General features: G+C 35.3%; 3 protein-coding genes across 5 annotated transcripts; 1 reads left to right on the top strand and 2 right to left on the bottom strand.

Annotated features, from left to right (window-relative positions):
• Positions 1 to 4167: 4167 nt before the first annotated feature.
• LOC131596131 (uncharacterized) lies at positions 4168 to 7649 on the bottom strand. The gene is made up of 7 exons (XM_058868703.1): positions 7379 to 7649; positions 7251 to 7299; positions 6997 to 7099; positions 6255 to 6350; positions 6041 to 6115; positions 4853 to 4922; positions 4168 to 4593 (listed from the first exon to the last, which is right to left on the bottom strand). The coding sequence occupies exons 1-7, from the start codon at positions 7595 to 7597 to the stop codon at positions 4519 to 4521; spliced, it is 687 nt and encodes a 228-aa protein (XP_058724686.1). The 5' UTR covers positions 7598 to 7649; the 3' UTR covers positions 4168 to 4518.
• Positions 7650 to 7832: 183 nt separating this feature from the next.
• Positions 7833 to 14587, top strand: LOC131596130 (uncharacterized). 2 transcript variants are annotated; one of them, XM_058868701.1, is made up of 13 exons: positions 7833 to 8022; positions 8124 to 8288; positions 8733 to 8831; positions 8940 to 9062; positions 9163 to 9231; positions 9304 to 9400; positions 9478 to 9580; positions 10310 to 10523; positions 11433 to 11546; positions 11648 to 11779; positions 12944 to 13024; positions 13823 to 13939; positions 14190 to 14587. In XM_058868701.1, the coding sequence occupies exons 1-13, from the start codon at positions 7864 to 7866 to the stop codon at positions 14277 to 14279; spliced, it is 1563 nt and encodes a 520-aa protein (XP_058724684.1). In that variant the 5' UTR covers positions 7833 to 7863; the 3' UTR covers positions 14280 to 14587. The 2 variants fall into 2 exon arrangements, with proteins under 2 accessions (XP_058724684.1, XP_058724685.1); XM_058868702.1 differs by lacking the exon at positions 7833 to 8022 and having other exon boundaries at positions 8225 to 8288; positions 8753 to 8831.
• A 5157-nt stretch (positions 14588 to 19744) lies between these two features.
• On the bottom strand, positions 19745 to 22171 carry LOC131596128 (pentatricopeptide repeat-containing protein At3g24000, mitochondrial). 2 transcript variants are annotated; one of them, XM_058868699.1, is made up of 2 exons: positions 21920 to 22171; positions 19745 to 21847 (listed from the first exon to the last, which is right to left on the bottom strand). In XM_058868699.1, exons 1-2 carry the CDS (start codon positions 21987 to 21989, stop codon positions 19938 to 19940), a joined length of 1980 nt encoding a protein of 659 aa, XP_058724682.1. In that variant the 5' UTR covers positions 21990 to 22171; the 3' UTR covers positions 19745 to 19937. The 2 variants fall into 2 exon arrangements, with proteins under 2 accessions (XP_058724682.1, XP_058724683.1); XM_058868700.1 differs by having other exon boundaries at positions 21993 to 22171.
• Between the last annotated feature and the right edge of the window lie 749 nt (positions 22172 to 22920).

The raw sequence follows: 22920 nt of genomic DNA, 5'->3' as shown, positions 1-22920 counted from the left end.
CATCCACAAGTAAAATGTAGTCCAAATTGCATCTCATCTAATGTGATTGCATCGTTTGAGACCTTGTAGCAATCTCATCCAAATTAAGCTCAATCCATTGAGATCTTGTAGCAAGAAAAAAGGCACTCCAATATTTAGGTTCAATTACCATTCGTTTTGAAGCCCAAAGTACAGTATCTTAAAACATGCAAAATAGTCTCCTCCATTTGACCAGTATGAGTGTAAAAAGGTTCACTCACCTGCCACTTTACCAATCAATCATTAATTTACTATGCAAAATTTGCCAAGCAAAGACCTCAGCCTCTCCAAAGTCTCTAGACTCCACACTTGTTGCCAAAAAGCAAGGACGCGATGTATACTAATAGCACTTGTTTTTGGTGTAATTTTACTGTTTAAATATTACTTCTACTCAATTTGCTAACCGGGCTATTTAATTTCAACGGAAGTCTTTGTATATTACAATGAGAATTGGCAAAAGATGCTACTGAGTGGATTATGTTCGTAGTGTTAGAAAATGTCAATATTCTCATAATATGCAATTTGGTTAATGGTGATGGTGGTAATAAAATTATATAAATAAAATAAATTAAAATACTATTTTTATCCTATTTCACAAGCATAAATGCAAAGTAATATATTATGTTTATTATGACCTTTTAGCTAAGTTATAAGCGAGTATTCTATTGCAAGAAAAATTGATTGTGTGATGTCATTCCTTTTAATGGGAAAGATTTTCAAGATGTTTTGAAATGTTTTAAGATAAAATACTTGACAAAAATTAAAATTTTATTTTTAATTCTCGTAATTACTTAATTATTCAATTAATTAAATTTTATTTTTGCTAACCCTCCCATTTAAGATTTTGAGAATTTTTGGGCAATGGGTGCAAAGACAAGAAAGAGGGTGCAAATACAAAAGAAAGAGTCCAAGCATCTAAGGTCCAAATAGGCCAAAGAAGACTGGAAATCATCATTTAATCGATTAACCCTAAATAGTTAATTGATTAGGCGCTAATGAAATTAAAAATTCTAAGGACCTAATCGTTAAAAAAGAATTTAAAAAAATTTCATCAAATTAAGAGAAAAACAATAAAGTTAAGAATCATATCTTCTCCTCATCCCAATTAGATCAACTCATTAATCAAACACGCTTAATATCTCAATCTTCATGAGGATCTAATCGATTAAATAGGGTAGTTAATAATATAGAATTTCTATTTTGTCAAGTTTTCCAATCAAATCTCTTTTGGACCAAATCACTTTGATTTTATATGATTTTCCACGCCAAAATAGCTTAGAAACTCGCTATATATAGGTGCATACTCTTTTCCTTTTATTCATCTCAATTTCTTTTATCTTCTCTTATTTTTGCAAGTGTGTACCTTTGTTACTATTATCATAATTACTATGGCTCCATTAAAGAGTCTTCATATTGGAAATCCATTATCTCCCTCAAAGGCTTATCCATAAGTTCAAGAAGCAAAGAATTTCTCCAACTGCCAAGTACTCAGGTCCTTTTACATTGATGAGAAGTTCTTCAAGGATTTTTCTCCCTACGAAAATGTTTGTCATTAGTTGCTTAAAGAATTCTTCATTGAAAAACAAATATGATGTATTTAAGACTTGTTCAAATTTTATACGCCAACCTCAAGTGTGAAGGCATATATGTTACATTAAAAATTGGCGAAACCAAGATCAATTTCACCATAGAGGAATTTGGGGTTATTTGTGAAATATCATCGTATGGGAGAATCTACAATGTAAATGCTCTTAACCCGTGCGCTACTTCCAAGAAGGGAAATTTGTGATGAGCTCCTAAAAGAAGATGTAGTACATATATGGCGGGTAACTCAAAAATTTAAGTTAATTGGACTTATGGAATGGTGAGATACATATTCAAGTGCCAAAAGAGAAATTTAGTAGGGTTACCTTACGGAAGTTTGATCACCAAATTTTGGGTTAAAGTTCAGATCAATTTGGATAATGTGACCTTAAGTTCATCTTCTTGGAAGATTAATGCACAATCTCTAAGTATGATCAACGTTTGAGTTGGTGATGTGGACTTAGAGGATGGAAAAAATAATAGCAAGGATAATCAAGAACCTTCTTCTGAATGTTTACGATCCTTATAGCAATCTCCAAAGAGACTGCTCAGGTTGCTCAAGAGTTGACTAATGTGTTCATCAAGAGGTATGTTTTGGGAAAAGGAATAACCAATGATGATGATGATGATAATAATGATAATAATAAATTTATGCACTTGAATTTATTTACCTATCTATTTATTATTTCTGCCGCTTGATAATGGCAAAGAGAGAGAGGTTTACTCTCAAAAGGAGAAGAGTGTACCCCCTATATTTGTCTAGGGGAGTTTAACCACTCCCAACTTTTATCTTTGCTTTTTTATTTTCTCCACCTCTTTGAGACATAGGTTGTCATTATAAAAAGAAGGATAACATAAATCTCTGTGTTTGCACGTACAGTGCATGCAACAACCAGTTGTTCTCGATGGTTTTAATTATGAAAACAATGAAGTCTTCTTCAGTCAAGCAATGATTAAGATCTTTTTCTTGTGAGATTAAGATGTCAAAGTCAATCTCAATAAGAATAACATCTAATGTCAAGTAGTGTTCGGTAGAATCCTTGATGGTCTCTAGACAAGCAATCTTTAATGGTGGGGTATATCAAAAAACTTTATCAAGCCTAATTAGATAGAGGAAGTAAAGTCTTAGACAGAGTGTTAAATATGAATGAATCAAGCAAACATATCATGAAGCTTCAAAAACTTTAAAATAGAGGAAGTGCAAAAAGCTCGTATGATTAGTGTCTGAGTGGTCACAGTATTGTAAAGATATTAGAATAATTTTAAAATTACTAAGGAAATGCATATACTCACATGAAAATATTTTAAATCTCTCTCTTCATATGCTAAAATACCTTAAATCCTATAGACGGACAATCAAGGTGCTTGTGAGATTGACAAAAAATACTCTTAATCTTTAGGAAGCTTGTATACACTGCCTAATTAATTAAGGACCTTAACCAATCAATTAGAGCAAGACATAAAGCTTCTTAATCGATTAAGACGCTTCTAATTGAGTATGACAAATAGCCGTGGTAGGGTTTCTTTTTTGAAATTAGGATTGCCATATTTTTGAAGCTTCTAATCGGTAACCTTATAACTTAATTAATTAGATCATTTAAAGGTCCATAGATTTTTTTTCCTTTTTGAACCAAATTTTTTCTCCTATAAATAGAGAGCTTCTAATCACTTTCAAAACACACAAAAAAAACATAATTCTATACACTTTCTCACTTTCTACTCTTTCCATTTCATTTTTATCCACTAAATTTCCATAGTATTTTGAGAGTGAAAAATATCAATGAGACTTTTTGTTCTGGTGTTGGGGTTATTCTTGTAGTTTACACAAGAGGACTTTGTCTCTTGTGTAATATCACTTTAGAGAAGTTGATTGGTTCGTGAGATAAATGAGTAAAACAACTCTTGTGTTGGTTTGTGAGATTAGCTAATCAAAATTTTTGTTTGGTTCGAGAGCTCAGCATGGTGTAAAAAGTCTCGTTTGATTTGTGAGATTGTCCGTCAAAATCTTCGTTTGATTAAGAGCTTAATTTGTTGTAAAAATCATGTTTGATTCCAAGATTATCTTGATGCAAAATCTTGTGTTTCAATTTGAAGATAATCATTGTAAAATTCCTATTTAGTTGTAAGAAGTTTCGTGGGCATAACTTGTGAAAAACTCACATCTGATATAGTAAAAACTCTCTAGAAGAAAATTTTGAAGACAGAAATAGGCCAAATGATTAGACGGAACCTATATAAATTCTGATATTTCTTCGATTTGAGTTTCTTTATTTATTTTGCAGTATTATTTATTTGCTTTATAAAATTTGTTTAAAATGCCTTCATTTATAAAAAAAAAAATAAAATTAATTCAACACTCTTATGTTTTCACTCACTTTTCCAACAATTATGTTTTTATTTATTTATTACAATCACGCGAGAGCTTGTACCTGTACCGTCAAAACAAGTTATCCGACCTTAAAGGGATTGGATCGGATGGACTTCGGACTTTATAGAGTCAAGTCAAAAAAACCTTTTTTTTTTTTTTATGAAAAAAATAAACCTATTCCTATATAGGCTTCAATCATAGAAGTTTCTTTCTTAATTTAAATATCTAAAATAACAATCTCCAAATTAATTAGTAACAAAATGATTTTTTAATAGTCTTAAACAAATAGACCAAAGGAAGAAATAGACTAACTATTATGATTTTAGCTCGAAGCAATCATGAACACCAAAGTTTTATGTAGGCTGTAGATAAATCTCATTTGCGATTCCAGCCTCATATGTATAGAATAATATAGCAAATCTAACATTCAAGAGAAGATCATAACATCTAGTAGGGTGCAATTAAGCTTCCATCCTTTCCCTCCAAAAGAACCATCTGAAATGTTTTATAATTAATTTCTTGAAGGTCTTCAATTCTGTGGATTGACACTAATCTTTCAGCAATTCATCTGACTTATTTAACCAAATGCCATAGATGTCAGACTCGAATAGAACAAAGTGGACCTGAAACAAAATTTAACAATTGTAAACTTGCATTCTATAAACTTCAGTAGTACTCTCATTTAGTACTCTAATTTTTATGCAGTCATGTTTCTTTTTCATTATTGATCGGCAATTCAACAAACCAACTTGGACTTTAAACAAACCAATGATTTTATCATCCCTTTGATCTTTTCGCTAAAAATTAAGGCGTCTTACTTCTAAAATTCATGTCATAACTCATATCAAATAAAGAATGCAGAGTAATGGAACTTAATATTACCTCCTTAAAGTCATTTTGGAATTCTTTGATTGTAGAAATTGCCACAGTAGCAGCTTCTTCATAAGGATATCTGAAATATGCAGCGTTAAACATTTGTTATGAAAGAATTTGTTATTATTGTAAATAATATATCAAAGGTAAAATTAGAGTTGCAAGGCTGGAAACAGAATATGTTAGGTTTGGGAACAAATTGGTCATTAAGATGGCTACATATTGTTAGGTATAAAAACCATGTTCACCAAACAGCTTATGCTTTTCAGATAACTGATTCATGACATGGTATCAAAGTCTCTATGATCGAATGGTTTAGAGTTCAATCCTTGTAGCTTGCTCTATTCTTTAAAGTAATAATTACATTTCCCACATAAGGTTGAGTAGGCTTTTCATTGTCCATGGCTCAAGCCTGAAGGTGGCTGAAGCGGTTTTGCATCAGCGTGTGTAAGTCATAAAATATTAAATAGTAGTAGCATTTATGTGCTTTCACCAAACTTAAAACTTTTGAGAAAATGTTCATGAGACACAACATCTTCAAAACTATGCTATTGTTTGATGAATTTTTTAACTGCGTTTCTTCACCTAATGGTTCAAATAGTCACAGTGGCGATTTTCTTATTCATAAAATGTCACTGTCCTTTTGGCAGATCCTTAAATATAGGGCCAGTTTGTTTCAGCTTTAAAAAAATGGATTTTTTCTTTGTATTTTTGAAAATAGATTTTTCAAAACCGTTTTTCAAAATATTAAGTTTTTTTATATTCATTTTTTCTAAAATGAAACACTAATTTTGATATCCTAGAACATAAACATAGATTATTGAAGACCAAAAATTAGTCAAAATTGCATGTTTTTCAAAAAATTGTATTTCAAAAATGATTTTTATGAAAATCTATTTGAAATAGCTTCAAAATTAAGTGATTTTTTAAAATTTTGATATCCAAATTTTTTTCCCATAAATAGATGAAATACCTAAAATCACATTTTAAGAATAACTATTCAAACAAAATTTTCATTTGAAGCTTTTATCAAAAGTTTCTTTTTGTAAAATTTTTTTTCACAAAATTTTATAACACTATAAAAATCATTTTTTAAAAAAGCCAAAACAAACGGGCCCATAATTCTCTCCAAAAAGCAAATTTACCAATGAACAGAACATGGGAGAGGAAAATGGGATTTTGTTAACATAGACTTACCCATAGATACCACATGATATGGCTGGGAATGCTACATACTGAATGTTGTTCTCTTTTGCAACCCTCAAACTATTCCTGAAAAATCAAATTGATAATACAAATCTCTCAGTCACGTGTAATAATGGCAGTGAACTAAAACACAAAATGAAATAAAGTTTCTCTATTTCAAAGATGATGAAGAATAGCTTCTCAAACAAAGTGTTAAAAAAGATACCTGTAAGCACTTGCCAGAGAGGCAGCAGGATTACTACCAACATTGTAGATTGGGCCAACAGTATGAATAACATGAGAAGCAGGTAGCAAGAAACCCCTGCATATCAACAAGTAAAAGGTCTATATAAGACACGTTTATGCAAAGGCTTATTTTCATAAGTTTCAATTTCTACACTCATGAAGAAACTAAAACTAAAACAGTTTATATTCAATAAGTTCATCCAAGAAAATTATACTTTTAAGTGAACTACTAATTTAGTCAAGAAATTTTAGAAGAGCTAAACAATAATATTTCATAATGATCCATAAAAATTGAAAATCCCGAATAGCATTAGTCTCTTCACTGAATTAACCAACACAAACAGAGTAATGCAATTGGCTACTTAATTTTTGGGTTCTATTATATAAATCTAGTAAAAATTTCGTGATAGCAACACTTGAAAATTTCATTAATTTCAAGAAACAAGTTGACCAAATCCTACAACCCATGAGTTTAGAGACTAAACTAGTGAATCACTCTTAAGCGTAAGTGCTTATTCCACCCAAGCAAAAACCGAGCCTTATCCCACTAAGTGGGGTCGGCAGCATGGATCAAGTTCTACCATAATGTTCTATCCAATACAATGTTTCTATCCAATCGGTTAATCTCAAGACATTTCTTAATAATTTTTCTTATTCCAACCAAACATAAACATAAAACATGCACATCAAAAAGGTTACCATATGTAAAACTTAGAACTCACGGTGTGATCCTTGCTTCCCCCGTGGGACAGCGAACTCCGGGCCTGACTTCTGGAACATTCCGACATGCTCTAAGAAGATCCGGACCTGCAGCCCTGTGTATAGCTGAAACCAGCATAAATAGCCATCACTCAAGATCATTTTCACTACCACACTAACTATAAAGCATCATCTACTACAATTTAAGAAACTAGTTAGCGTATTAACACAAACTAAACTCAAAATTTAATTACGTATAGAAATTAAAGTGATTTACCTCCATCAGCGCCACCACCTCCAAGCATTCTCTCATTTGCAGGATTCACCTGCGCGTGTTCATATACATACATAAATAAAATTCTACATTGTTCTTTTGATTAAATAGTTGCAAGAAAATTTACATACGATTGCGTCAGTGGAACCATCGATGAACCATTTCGTGATATCACCTTTCTGAATGATCAAAGCGTTCGACGCAGATAACGGGAAACGAACTACCCCGCCGTCACCGTTACTTGAAACCCTAGCTGAAGAGCTCATCTCTGATACACGACAGTTTCTCAGGTTAACGGCGTTTAAGCGCGAGCAAAATTTCAGGGGTTTTAGCAGAAAACGGGAAGTCATCGTCGTTTTGAAGACGCTGCGTTGTAGATGAAAGAGAAGGTTTACGCTGTGGTTGCAATCTTACGTGGAAAGATCTGAGCCGTTCATCTGGTTAATGAGTTGTTGAGTACTAATATACTATGGTACACTCGCATGCCACGTGGTACCACATTAACTTTAAGTGATTATGATTGGTTGAGCAGTTATATACTACACCTCCGCACTTTTTCTTCAGTGTTGTAACTTGCCACGTGGCAGTAAGTCTTTGACCTTGGGATCTAGATACTATGCAAAAAAAAAAAAAACTTGTTCTTCCTCTTGCTTCCGAATCGGAAAACAGAAACGCGATGGGGAGGAATAGATTTGATGCGATTATCTCCGTGTTCGTTACGGTGCACCCGCACGAGTCCTCTGCTCTTCTCCACTCCTTCTTCTGCTTCTTCTTCGTGAGTTTCTCATCTCAATGTTATGCCTGTGATTTCACTTTCTCAATGTTCTTCTTCCATTTAACTTTTTTTTTCTTCCAATTTTTTGAATCGTTTTGCAGATTTTGAGTGCGTATTTCGTAGTTCTACCTTTGCGTGACGAAGGTGCCATTTCATTGGGACTATCAAATCTACCTGGCCTATTTGTAGGTTCATTGTTGCTCACCGTCATTGCTGCTCCGTTTTCGTCACTCGTCTTCTCTCTTCCTAATCTTTCTAAAAACAAGGTCACGGTTTATTTTATCTCAATTCTTTCTTATTTAATTCAATTTTCATCACTATGTGGTTGCAAACCAGTAGGATTTGAATCATTGCAATGATTTATTCAGGGCCGTCTTTGAGGGCGTGCAAGGCGGGCTACCGCACAGGGCCTCAATTTTTTTCACAGTTAACTTGTGTCTAAATGAGGCCTCGTAAAATATTTATAATGTTTTTCCATGCTTAAACTACAACTAATCTACACAAGGCCCTCCGAAAAAATTAAGACGGCTCTGGATTTATTGTTCCAATAGATAAGAGAAAGTCTAAACCATTATTATGTTAATATGCATTCATATTTAACAATTTAGTCAGTTTTTGTCATGAAAAATGAATTTGAAAATGGCATATAATGGTTATTAGTTAATGCTTACTTGCATGTCATACTGTAATGATGCCTTTTGAAATTCCAGGCTTTGGTTTTCATACACAGGTTCTTTAGTGTATCACTCATAGTGTTCTTTATTCTATGGCACTATTCATCAGCTGGATATTCGACGTCTAATTTGATTGTAAGTTTTTAATTTAACTGGAAGTTGTCTGTTGCAGTCGAGATATTCAACTCAGTATATTATTTGTATTAAGATCGTGTTAAATTGGGTTTTCTGTTCTACTTTTAGGGATCCACAGCTTTGACCTCGAAAGAAGGGAAACTTGGCGATCAAGGAAGTCTTGCATCGTCATCTAGTTGGGATAAACATGGATGGTTTTATATCTCTGTCCGTATAGGATTGTTTCTATGGGTATGACTAATAGTGATATACATAAGTTGATTCCATTCTCCAGCTAGCTTGCTTCCAATTATATCTGTGATATAAAATTATTTTATTTTTTTGTGCGAAGGTTGCTTTGCTTAATCTAATTACAATTTCTTCAACTTGGGCAAGGGTAATTGACGTAATGGACAATGAGGTTTGTTTATGGATACATAGTTTTGTTTTAATTTGGGTTGTTTGGGGCCCACTTAACATGCTCTGGGTTCAGTCAGGTTCAAGATTATTCGGATTTATTGGTGCTGGTGCCACCCTTGGCCAACTTTGTGGATCACTGTTTGCCACAGGAATGGCTTTTGTTGGTCCATGTAAGTTTGCATGTCCCTATACAGTCCTTTCTTGCGTGCTTTTACTTTGTTTTACATCAAAATAATGTCTTTTGCAGTCTTGCTTTTGTTTGCTGCTTTGTTGATGGAACTTGCGGCTCAGACATCAAGCGGGATAAATTGTGATACATCTCATGTTGAAGAAGAATTGTCACCCATTAGGTTATTCCTATATTCTTTTCTTCATTGTTCTATGAATGAATAAAGAGATGCATTCGGAAGCAAAATTTACAGCATGTAGCTAGATGTTGAAATTTTGGTGTCACATCTTACTTTAGGCGAATTCTAATTCAGGTTATTAGAAGCAGATCATAGTAAAAACAACCAAGTCTTTTCCACCAGGTGTGGTTAGCCGATTCTGAATATGGGAAATGAAACATAGCATTATTAATAAAATCTCTGCAAATTTATCATCAGGATACAGGATCTGAGATAAAGAGATGAAAACAAAGATGGTGATAAAGAGGTGTTCTCTCTTACCAGGACATTTCAGTGCCTTGTCTGTCCCCTCTCTCCCTCTCTTCAGAAATTACACTAACCTCCTAACTAACTACACCAACCCCCTGTTATTTATTTCTAATTACATGTGTGAATATTGACTGTCTGTTGAACATTTACTCCCTGTGTGGCGGCCTTGTGTCCCAATCTCTTCAATGTTCTCTTTTCTCGCAGCATATCCCATTTAATTGGAGATTCATAACCGCGTTCTAAGTAATTTCCAGCACTATTCCCCACCCACCCAGACACATAAACCAGAAAATTGTTAATTATGGGTATCATGAATTGCGTGCATCTCATTAAATTATTTGTTTGTTAAATATTTTCAGAAAATGTATTATGCAACACTATAGGAGGGATATGATCATAATTATTTATTCATTTTGAATGTAGAGAAACTGATTCCAACCATAAGAATGAGGCTGGTAAGATTGAGAGGACTGAACACACTCTAATAGGTTCCCCAAAGTCATCCCCTACTTTAGTGAAGCATAGAGTTTGGCCCATATTGGAAGGACTCTGGCTTATATTGTCATCAACTTACTTGTTGCATATATCATTGTTCATCTGGCTGAGTGCAGTTGTCTCTTCATTCTTCTATTTCCAGGTTAGGTAATTTCCTGTCCTGCAATACATCTTTGGTTTTCATTATCAGCATTTCCATTATGACAAAAATAATATAGCATATGGAAAATTATATATTGAATAAAGCTCTATTGCTTCCCCAAAATCTACAGTCATATTTGCTCTTCCTATGATTGTCTTAAGAACTTAGCACAATAAAGGCCATATCTAAGATGCAAGTTATCAACTGAATTTGCCAGTGTACTTCAGATTACAATCTATCATTAATTAGTATCTCCTCATGATATTTATCTTTATTCCATCTTGTTCTGCACAACTTAATTGATTCTGCATATGGTCTGTGTATACACAAGTCCACTGTTATACATGCTGAGTTAATGAATAGCAATTATGATTCAAGGTTTCATTTCCTTATTAGTATTAAAAGTTTTGGTTGTTTAGAGGGACATCTGTTTCAGAAATGTAGAGGGGCTGAAAACCTATTATTGCACTTGTACTTATGTTTTAGCTTTTAATTTTTGATGTTTTCCACTAGAGTGGGCTGCATGCATGGCCATTTGCCTCTGTTTCAGAAATGTAGAGGGGCTGAAAACCTTTAATGTCAGCAATAAGCTTGAACTTTAGCAGTTTTAAAATATTTGCACTGAAAAAACTACATTGTTACTTTGCTAGTATGGCTTTAAGTTAGATTACAATTTACAATTAGCCCCTTCATTACATCCTTTGATTTATTGGGATCAAGCTATAAATAAGAATAACAGTGTGCAGCCGATGCATACAATTTCTTTCATACACATTTTAAAAAGAAACATTTTCTGTTTGTCTCACAAAGTGGTCTTTATTGCCATGCTATGTGTTTGAAGATGACTTTTGAACCTGTATCCATCTCTAAATGGTATTTCTTCTGAAACTTTCCAGTCTGTGATTGCAGAAAATGAGTGTGATTGCCATCACAATTACCAGCTCTCTTGGCAGGAGAAAACTGTTTGCCCAGATAAATAGCTTTATTGCTGTTTTTATTCTTATTGGACAACTATCCTTGACGGTAAACTTTTTAAAAATGACTTTTTCTGCTTGGAATTGAACATTCTTTTAGAGTTGTGTTTGGACTTATGCCCTTCATTAATTTTTCTTTATCTGGTGCAGGGGCGCATTCTTACTGTTGCTGGGGTGACTACAGCTATATGCTCAGCTCCTTTCATTGGCTTCTTAAATTTAGCCGCTCTAGCTGTTTGGCCAGATTGGATGGTAGTGGCTGTTTGTGAGACACTGAGAAAGGTTTGTCTTCTACAACTTCAAACATTTCTTTCTTTAATAGAAATGTACAATAGTTTACAATGCTTCATATTAGAAATATGTCATGTTAATAATGTATTTATGGGTTCAATGCTGTTGATTGCAACTGTAATTCCGTTGACTCTTTCTTTAAGCATGCAATAGTTTCCGTAAAGTCCTAGCCTTTCATTGATTTCAATTACTAAAGTTTAAGGATTTAGATACCTCTTCCCTTTTTATAATTTTTTTTTCAATTCTTTGTTATTAGAGCTATCTGGTCAATCCGTCCCTTTATTTTGCTTCAGCTGTCCTTCCAGTTTGGGGCTTCAGCTACTGTGAGTGCTGGCCTATCATGTTTAGTCGTCAAATGGCCCCCTCTTCATGTACTGTTGCCAGAGCTTGATTCACACGCTGCATTTCTGTCACTGCCAGGCCTCGCCGCCGGTGTCACCCTGTTTGTCGGCACTTCTTGGTTATGCTTTGCCACAGTTTGGTCGTTGCAGCCTGCTGGTGTTTACATGGGCGCTCTGTTCCGTAATTGGTATATTTAGGGTTTGGTTTGGCTTCTCTGCTTGCCGTTTTCAGACCTATAGACCTATACTTATTACTTTATCATGAGTGAATATCCCAAGACTGGACTTGGAAATGGAGAAAACTTAATATATTATTTTTGATAAATTAAATAAATAAAATCTGTACAAATAACTCCCTATAATACAACGACTGGTTATTCCAATGGTTGAATCATCAAAAAGAAATTCGATTTTCTTTACTATTTCGGGTCTTCCTACCATCACCATAAAAAATTGAATGGAAAGGACGGCTTTGATCAACATAATGCTGCTGAGCTTTGGTTCTTAGGCACGGGTCTTTTTTAGTATCTCCGAAGTTATAATTGTAATAAGCTTGTCTATATGACTTAGTTTGAAGGGAAGTAATAAAAGTGTATATTACTATATAGATTTGTTGTATGATACATAGAAATGGTTTGGTTTATGAATTTGTATTTCTGGTTATAAATAGTGTTCTTCCATTCATTATGTGCTTCTCTTTCCTAGCTTTAAAGAGTTTTCTTGTTGATTAGTATATTCATCTTTTGAAGAATTCATAGTCTATGACCACGTGGTATAAAGTTGATTAAGTTAACAATGTTCTAAAATGTTGCAGGTTGTTACATATGTCGTTACAAGGCCTGGAAGAGAACTTTTGTTTGTTGTTGTTTCGGAGGATGAAAAGTATAAAGCTAAGGTATGACCATTTTCTTTGAGCTTTCTTTCCTTCCTAAAGATTAAATGAATTAGTCATTGTCGATCTTAGGTTTGTAGAAGCACATAGAGACAGCCCCGATTAAATTTAAAAAATGACAATTTAGTCCCTTAAATTGAAGAATGTTAGTTAATATAATCCCTTTTCTCAATTGATTTTAGGGAGTGTTTTCTAAAGAGGAATATTGGCAAAGAGACTAAATTGACTGATGTTTTATAATTTAAGAAACTAAATTGTAATTTTTCAAATTTAAGGGACTAAATTCACCGACCTTCACAAATTCAATGACTAAAATGTTGATTTACTTACACAGCCGTGTACCATTTTCATTTTGGAGCCAATTGTTAAGAATTGTGGTTAGGCCTAACTCAACTTTAACATGGGTATTAGAGCCTTGTTCAAGAGCCAATAGCGGAAACCTGATAGCATGTGGCCCACCGGATCTTGAACGAGGCTCTTGATACGTTGTTAAGAATTGTGGTTAGGCCCAACCACATATCTTAACACCCAACGACTCTGATACCGGCTTGTAAGGTGAGAATTAGGCTCAACCACGTTTCTAAAATTCTTAAATGAGACTCTTGAATACCCCAGAGCAATAGAATTAGAAAAAAAAATTAGGGTTTTAAACCATGTTCTGGATATCATGTTAAGAATTGTGGTTAGACCCAACCACATTTCCTAACACCAACCAATGACGTTCATTGCCATAACATTTTGTGCTATATTTTTAAGGTATTTCCTAACAAGTACACAAAATTAACATACATTCTAATGCAGATATGCATAGATGTGTTGGTTCAAAGACTTGGAGATGCTGCAGCAGCTGGAATGTATAAAATGCTTTTTGGTACCCAAAACGGAAGTCCATCAACTTCCGCCCTTTATGGCCTTCCCGTACGTTCAAACTTATCATTCTATCCGTTTCCCTCTCAAATAGCAGTTTTGGTTAACAAAAGAAAAAGAGTGTAGTAGTATCTCATCAATATAACTAGTGTAATTAATCGCTCATTTAGCTATAGTTATTCCTCATTACTTTGGCTATCCCGCTGCTTTACACTAATAATATTTTTTTCACACTTTTTCTTATCCTATACATTGTATGTTCAATGCTAATGGTGTGCACCTTTTTATTGCTCTATATCAGGTTTGTTTATTGTGGATAGTCACGGCATTTTTTTTGGGTCGTAGACAAGAACGTCTTTCAAAGGAAATTTTGAGATTAAATGTTCAGTGAGTGAATTATAGTGCATGATAGTTCAATCAAACGACAAATGCTTGAGCCGGATTGTGTTTTGAGAAAGTTGAGCTTCTGATAAAAAGTGTCACTGTCATCACATCATAACCATGCACATGACCCTGAGATAGGTAGTATGATAAAAATCAAACATTTCTAAATATTTAGCGGTTTTGATTGAATGACACGGTGTAAAAATTCTTAACATATGTACTAGTATATGAATTAAATTCAGATTTTAAGTTATATAGTTGTTGAATATAATAAGGGGTTGTAGTTTATTATCATTCACAAAATGACGCAGTCGGAAGCCGCCCAAAGGAATAGCAAGCGCTAAACCTTGAATGAAAACAGGGTTGCAAGCGCAAACCCTATAGATAAGCTCTGGAGTCCACCAGGAATAAAGAAAACTTTGGATTCTATATAATAAAAGAGATAATCCTTATGGCCATGCCAAAGGTCTTTAAATACAGAAAACAAATAAACCCTACTGGGCCTTATGGGCCTTTAATCAAAAACAAAATTAAATAACACAAATAAAATAGAAATTGTCTAAATATTAAAATTAAAATTGCTTAAATATTAAAATGCTCTCCAACGTGCGGTTTCTTCTTTGATACGCACAATCCTCCTACATCAGTCTCCTTCACTTCTGAAGAACTCGACCCCGAGTTCTCTTCTTGATCAAGAACTTCATCTGGCAGCTTGCTATAATTGTAAGTACCAACTGAGAACCTCTCCTTACGCCGAAATGCCATCACATCTTCTCCCACATCGAAAACTTTAACTTCCATGTGTTTATCTCGCATAGGAGGCAAATCGTTTGCCAGCTCATCTGCGGTCAACTCCTTGAAATCCTTTAGGATCCCTAGCAGTTCTTCTGGAATTGTTTCCTCCTTTACAGCATTCATCAACCCTTTGATCACCACTGGACAAAAACATTCGGTTTCTTTTACAGCCTCATTAAGCTCCTTTTCACTCTGCATCATCATCAAGAATCTAGGATTCTTTCCTCCTGGATTCTTATCAAAGTGCAAAACAGGAGCCATAGCAATTTTATGTGTGCCCGATGTAAACATCATCACGTTATCGCGTCCTCGATAAGTGATATCATTATCAAACTGCCAAGGCCTACCAAGTAAAATATGACAAACATCCATATCAAGAACATCACAAAGTACCTCTTCTCTATAATGTTTTCCGATGGAGATAGGAACTCTGCAGGTTAGTGTTACTCGAACTTGGGAGCCCTTACTTACCCAACCGAGGTTGTACGGCTTCTCATGTGGTTTTGTGGACAACTTCAAATAATCTACCAATTTTTTCGACACCAGATTCTCCATGCTGACACTATCCACAATTAGATTACACACTTTGTTCTTGATAGAACAATGTGTCTTGAACAAATTCTTGCGCTGTCCTTCGTCTTTGGATGCTAGTAACATTCGTTGCAACACAAAATTTACCCTCTCATCAGATTCTTCCACTGCAAACTCAACATCGGCATACTCATCGTTCTTAACTGTAGAATCTTCTCTTTCCCCATCTTCCTCCCTTTCTTCCACAACAGCAGCGACTCTTCTTGTTGGACAAACATTTGATTTGTGGCTTTTTCCGTTACAACGATAACATGTGTCTATAGCGGGTCTAGCATATGGATTATTTGGCCTCTGAATTGGTGCTTTACCATGCTGCACACTGCTAGAGGTGCTAGCCCCCTTATTCTCAAGATTGGAATCCCGAAGTGTTGCATTCTTTTCCTTGTCACCTGCTGATTCACAGTTACTTTGGGGTGAGTACCTTTCAATATACGAGAAATTTCGAGGGGATTTCTCCATCAATTCTGCCTTCAAAGCCAAACTAGATGCTTCAGCTACGGTCCATACAGTCTGTAAACCCATCTTCTCCTGCAAGGATCCCTTTAGGCCACTGATGTATCGAGCCACTTTCTGGCTTTCTGATTCTCCCAATTCATTGCGCTCAGAAAACCGCAGGAACTCAGCTGTGTATTCAGTCACGGTTCTCTTGCCCTGAACACACTCAATGTACATCTTATAAAGAATCTGCTCATAATCCTCCGGTAAAAACCGCTCTAGCATCAATTGTTTCATTCTTCTCCAAGTTCTGACTGGCCCCTTTCTTTGTCTCTGCCTTTGAACAACAAGTTTATCCCACCAGACAGCTGCAGTACTTTTAAGCCTGATCGCAACCATCTTGACTTGCTTGTTCTCAGGGACACCCATAACGTCGAAGAACCTGTCGACGTCGATCTGCCAATCAAGAAACTCCTCCACTCCCATGGTTCCGTAGAACAATGGAATATCAGCCTTCACTCGATAGTCATGGTTGTTCGGTAGATTCCCACGATTATCTTCTTCATTGTAAGGTTCTTCATCAGAACTCGAATCTTCGACACAGTTTCCACCCCGTAGAACCCTAATCGGCTCCCCTCTCCTGTCTCTTCGCCGATTCCCATTGTTGGCGTTGTTCGCCTGATTTGCTAAATTCGCCATCTGTTCAGTCAAAGCAGTTAGAGCCGCGGTAAAAGCCGTGGTAATTCCCTCAAGATCTGCTTTGGTCACCGGTTGGTCCGCCATAATTGTCAAGCTATGAAAAGAACAGGAGAAAACCTGCTCTGATGCCAACTGACGCAGTCGGAAGCCGCCCAAAGGAATAGCAAGCGCTAAACCTTGAATGAAAACAGGGTTGCAAGCGCAAACCCTATAGATAAGCTCTGGAGTCCACCAGGAATAAAGAAAACTTTGGATTCTATATAATAAAAGAGATAATCCTTATGGCCATGCCAAAGGTCTTTAAATACAGAAAACAAATAAACCCTACTGGGCCTTATGGGCCTTTAATCAAAAACAAAATTAAATAACACAAATAAAATAGAAATTGTCTAAATATTAAAATTAAAATTGCTTAAATATTAAAATGCTCTCCAACGTGCGGTTTCTTCTTTGATACGCACAATCCTCCTACATCACAAAATACAACTCAACTTATATGAATACAGTGTATTATTATACTGATCAAGTATTGGTATATTTGAAAACTTCAAAAGCATGCACAGTTGTACATAATTTCGAAGATTAGAATGATTATCTTGTATATTTGAATATGTGAAAATTGTGGCTAATGACATTTAAATATTTAAATATAGGGTCATGCTAACATGTGCCCTTAGGGCACATGTTAAGAGCTAAATGTAGAAACTTTGTCTAAAAAATTGTGCATTGTTTTCATAAAAAGTTGATAATTAATGTGTTTATTACATTTTCCAATACTAATTTACTATATTTAGGTTTCTTAACATGTGCCCTTGGGGCACATGTTAGCTTTATCCTTAAATATATTATTAAGTTCCATGAAACCAGCTCAATTGGTAGCTTTGCAGGGACATCAGATGCAGAAGCGACATCCCTCTTGTTTATTTTTAAAGGGTAAATTTCAACCACTAGACTATTTGATAAAAATATAATATTAATTGTGCTTAGTGTATGGTTAATGAGTGACAACATTGTTATATGATTAATTAACTATTGAATGTAACATCTGGGTAGCTATTGCTGCAATCATTTTTCGGCTTACTCAAAGCATGAATTGGCCAAATAATTGGTATATATTGTGATAAATAGCTATTGCTGCAAACATTATTCAAATGAAGTCTTTGGCTCAGATGGTAATGTCGCATTTAAAGGATGAAGGTTGCAATTAAACTCTTTTAAATTTTAGGAGTGACGGGATCCATTGAATCTAATCCGTTTACCATATTTCAGACTAGTTTCCAGCAGTATTTTAGCAATTGAGATATTCTTTCTTGTCCTTGAAGGAACTAGCAGACTTTGTATAATAGACTTGCAAAGACCAACTCAGTTGCAACCCCCCCTACCACGAGGAGACATATTACTGCATAACTTTCTTGCATCTGATTAGATCACAGATGCTGCACAAAGCTTAAACCGAACATCGATATAAACGCACCAGCTCGTATATAAATGAGCACTGATTTGTTAATACTACATCTCCTTAAAACACGTCAATTTGAACCTAATTAAATACCAACATAGCATCTGTCAAGACATAGAATACAAACTGCTCCAATTCCTGCATCAGTCTTTAGCCAAATCCTCAAAGCAGCCTGCTGCAATCTCTACCACTCCCAATCCCTCACAAAGACCAGATATTTATGAATCAAAAACATGTCAACGGATTCTTAATCCATTGGTTTGACAAAACAGTTGAATCATTTCAGCTTAGACTTTATCTATTTTCAAGATAGCACATTTATTTCTTCTAGCTGCTCAGCTGCCGGTCCGCTTAAGTTCCTAAAAATCTTCTCATGACGACCCTTCCACTAAATCCAAATTCATGTAAACCAAATTACACTGAATGGCTCTCTCACTCTACCTCTTCCAAAAACCTTGCAAATTGGTTCAAGCTTGATAGAGGAGAATTACGGATAACAAAAGCAAGATTCATCCAAGATAAAATCTTTTGCGACATTTCCATATATACATGACATTCAGAAAAGAAGCGAGAAGCATTTTCGACCATTCCTCTTATGATTAAATCAAGAATCCTGTTGTAAAGTACTCTCCCTGCCAGCAACCTTCAACGGCGCCCATCCATTCCAAACTTCTACGAGACTTTTAGTTATTTTTCGAAGGATAACTTTTCAAATGTTTATTTCACAAATCTGCACCTTGTAAAGTATGCATATTCTCCATGTTCATTTTTCAAAGTTTCATTTCACAAATAAGCAGTTTCTCCTTAACAACTTTTTTAAAAACTAACTTTTGATTTCTCTTAAATAAACCAACTTTTCGTTTCTCTTATATTTCATGAATATAACTTCTCTTGAAAATATCTTTTGTTTGAAACACCTTTTCTAGAAAACAATTTTTCATTTGATTTTTCCCCCTTATCTTATGGGTTTCCAATCATCATGTTCATGGAAACAATAAGAATGATTATAGCACTAGTTTCAAGATTTAACATCATATAAACATACATGTCATCATGCAATCTGCTTATTTTCCACCCATCCATAATAATGCAAACCAAATGAAATAATGAAGAGACTTTATAAATAATATCTGCAATCTGCAACCCTTCAGCAGATGGCAACAAACACCTAACGAATAGGGAGGAAACTGAAGAAAAGAACTAAAATAACTCCATGTATATGTGCACAATGATGCATCCAACATATAAGATGTATTTTAAATGTATATATCTATAAATAACAAAAGACCTTTTGCTTCAAATAAGATGTTATGCACATCTCACTAGCCCATAAATTTGTTTGAGCTGACTTAAACTGTAGCCTACATGACTTGTATTTCAAATGTGTTATTTGAAAACAGGATTTCCAATACCATATCTCGACAACGTATACCATTGAGTATGTGGACATCGGCCTTGCGGAGAGAGAATATGCACACAAGCATAGAAAACAATTCAAAACTCAAAAACTGTATACATATATGGTGTCAGTCTGGGTCCAGGTCTGTATCAGAGAAACATTTCTCCTTATATTTACATAAATCTTCAAGGTAAATTTGTTTTACCTTCATGCAGATGGATTTTGTGAGATCACATAATAAGAAGAGAATTCGGCAAAATCAATCAATTAGTTGATAATAATTAGCACTACCAGTAGTCCCTACAAGAGCACAAGCCATCACGAAAATGATGGAACCGATTAGTGTCTCTAACAATGATTTCCCTCTTCACAACCAAAGACACATATTTTATTGCTGAGTGGCAATCGCCACAAACCCTGATATTCTTCATTATACGTATAGTGGATCCTGGTGTAGTATTCAGAAGGGAAAAAGCAAGAGCCAACTTCTCACTATGATACTGCAAATTCAATTCCTTCTCTTGTTGATCTACATAGAGATGCACATGACTTGTATCAGGAACATAACCAATCTCTTTAATTTTCTGATTTAGCTTCTCCCACATTTCGTAAACCCTGTCTTTATCTGGAAGAGAAATGTCATTTGCAACAAATACATGGACAGAATTCTCAATCTCAACCCAACTACAAGCCGGTTCCTTCTTCAACCCACTATCCTTCATCATCTTTCTCACATTTGCAACATCCTTCCACCTACCAGCAGAGGCATAAATATTGGAAAGCAATGTATGTGTTCCAGAATAAAAAGGGTCAAGCTCTAAAACCCTTTGAGCTGCGTAAGCACCCATTTCCATATTTTTATGCATTTTAGACGCACCAAGCAAAGCTCCCCAGATAGTTGCAGTTGGTTCAATTGGCATTTTTTCAATGAAACTCTTAGCTTGATCAAGAAGACCGGCTCGACCAAGAAGATCAACAAACGTCGTGTAGTGCGACACTTTTGGTTCAATGCCATACTTCTTCATCAACTCAAAATAATATTTACCCTCATCCAAAAGTCCAGCATGGCTACAAGCAGTCAGAACAGAAAGGAATGTTATATCATTGGGTTCAATGTCAACCCACAACATCATCTCTTCAAAAAGGTCAACAGCTTCCTTTCCTAGCCCATGCTGAGCATACCCTATCAGCATAGAATTGCAAGAAACAACATCAACCTTAAACAGACGATCAAAAACCTTCTTCGCATCCCAAATGTTTCCCGACTTCGCGTACATGTGAAGAAGCGTATTCCCCACGTAACCAACTAACTTCTTTCCCGATTTCATCATATGTGCATGAAGCCATTTCCCTTGCTCCAAAGATCCTGTGCTCGAAGAAGAACACAAAAGAGCCGAATAAGTAAAATCTGTTGCTCCATAATCCTCCCTTTGCATCTTCACAAATAAAGCCAAAGCCTCCTCTCCTTCACCTTTCCTCGCATATCCAGATATCAAAGCATTCCAAGAAACTTCATTCTTACTCTCAAGCTCATCAAAAACCAATTGTGCTTCCCTCAAGTACCCACACCTGGCATACATATCCACAAGCGAACTCCCCACAAACACATTCGACTGAAACCCATACTTCCAACAACACCCATGAATTTGCTTCCCATCAACATAACTTTGTATAAACCCACAACACTTAATCAAACTCGACAACGTAAACTCATTCGGCTTCGATCCATCGCGTAACATCTCAGGAAACAAAACAAGCGCACTAGTAGCACGCTCACTCTGTGAATACCCAGTGATCATCGAAGTCCAACTCACCACATCTTTCACACTCATTTCATCAAACACCTGGCGGGCAAGTTCCAAATTTCCACATTTCGCATACATGAACAAAATTGAATTTTGAATAACTAAATCATTCTTAAGCCTAGAATTAAGGATATGGGCATGCACTAGTTTTCCTTGTTTGAGTTTCCCTAACATTGTGCATCTCTTTAAGAGCTTGTTGTAAATGGTCCGGTCCGGTTCGAGTGAACCATTATCGATGAGGTCTAGAACGTGAAGACCGGTTGAAGTGAAACTTGGACGAAGGAGGTTTGTATCGTCTATGATGTAATGTGAGATGTTCCATTTGTTGTTGTTATCGTCTGGAGGTGAAGATGATGTTGCGGATTGCCAGAGGGTTCGGAAGATTGTGGAAACTGCAACGAATGAAAAAAGTTAGTTATTGGAGGAAAAAGTGTTGTTGGGAAATTGAGAAATGTGGAACTTACGTGGTGGAGTTGATGATTTGAAGTGTGTGGAGAAATGAGAGAGTGGTGAAATTTGTTTGCATTGGATCATTACCCCCAAGAAATGATGCAGTTGCGCTTGTGCTGAGGTGGAGGAGAACGAACTTCGAAAGGAAATGTGGCAGCGGAATCACGGAGGGACTGGGTGGACGGTGGAAGTACTAGGGAGGCGGAGGGAAGACGGACGTAAGAGTTTCGGACGGGTGAGCGGGTGGTTTAAGTTTTTAATTGAAGTTTTATTTTGGTAGAGTAACTACCTAATCTAAGTGAGAATCCCTTATAAAATTTAATCAAGTCATGTTAGTCCCCCTTTTAGTATTTTTTTTAAATCGATTTTTTTAAAATTGTGACTGGACTCCTATTTTACGACTGTTGAATTGAAATTATTTATGAAGGGATTGTAGATAAATCATCGCAATACCACGATGTTCTTTTCTTTGTATGGTTTATTATCAAGTTTATGAGTGGGTGACTACGGTTTTTGTTGTTATGTATTCTTGTGTATTAGGTGTCATTATTGTTTTAGTTGTTAATGATATTTTAAGAAGGTTTATTTTTGTTACTAAGGTGATTTAGGATAATTTCTTGCTTTTGTAAATAATACTTGTGGCGAAAATAATACACATGGTATGTTGGAAGAAAATTAGTTTATACCATATCACTTAGATTTTGATGATAACAAAGTATTTAATGAACAATTAGGTACACTAACATATGTTCAAGTGTGCAAGATCATTAGTCGAAGAATTTACCAGACTCTGACTCTGATAAGAACATATGAAGAGAAGCTTGAGACTCAGATTATGAAAGATTAGAATATGATGACTCAAATTCTGAATGATAAGATTTTAATGTCTCACATCTAGGGAACCCAGTTTTTGGTGGAAACTTAGACTCTAAAGACCATGTGCAAAGGAACTCAACGTCTGACCCACACTCAATTTCTGAAAGCATGTTTATCTTGTCAAGTCCAGTCATAGTTT

This window comes from Vicia villosa, linkage group LG4, assembly GCF_029867415.1.
Source record: "Vicia villosa cultivar HV-30 ecotype Madison, WI linkage group LG4, Vvil1.0, whole genome shotgun sequence".
Taxonomy (NCBI): Eukaryota; Viridiplantae; Streptophyta; class Magnoliopsida; order Fabales; family Fabaceae; genus Vicia; species Vicia villosa.
The sequence above is the reverse complement of the archived record's forward strand: the minus strand, read 5'-3'. Positions and strand labels throughout refer to the sequence as shown.

Excerpts from the sequence above, each read along its gene's own strand:
- LOC131596131 (XM_058868703.1), bottom strand. The coding sequence starts at position 7,597 with ATGACTTCCCGTTTTCTGCTAAAACCCCTGAAATTTTGCTCGCGCTTA. Across the intron at positions 7,100-7,250 it reads AGGTGGTGGCGCTGATGGAG|CTATACACAGGGCTGCAGGT; the intron begins GTAAATCACTTT and ends TGCTGGTTTCAG. Across the intron at positions 6,351-6,996 it reads GGGGAAGCAAGGATCACACC|GGGTTTCTTGCTACCTGCTT; the intron begins GTGAGTTCTAAG and ends GTTGATATGCAG.
- LOC131596130 (XM_058868701.1), top strand. The coding sequence starts at position 7,864 with ATGCAAAAAAAAAAAAAACTTGTTCTTCCTCTTGCTTCCGAATCGGAA. Across the intron at positions 11,547-11,647 it reads TTGGACAACTATCCTTGACG|GGGCGCATTCTTACTGTTGC; the intron begins GTAAACTTTTTA and ends TATCTGGTGCAG. Across the intron at positions 13,940-14,189 it reads CCGCCCTTTATGGCCTTCCC|GTTTGTTTATTGTGGATAGT; the intron begins GTACGTTCAAAC and ends GCTCTATATCAG.
- LOC131596128 (XM_058868699.1), bottom strand. The coding sequence starts at position 21,989 with ATGATCCAATGCAAACAAATTTCACCACTCTCTCATTTCTCCACACAC. Across the intron at positions 21,848-21,919 it reads CAAATCATCAACTCCACCAC|TTTCCACAATCTTCCGAACC; the intron begins GTAAGTTCCACA and ends CATTCGTTGCAG.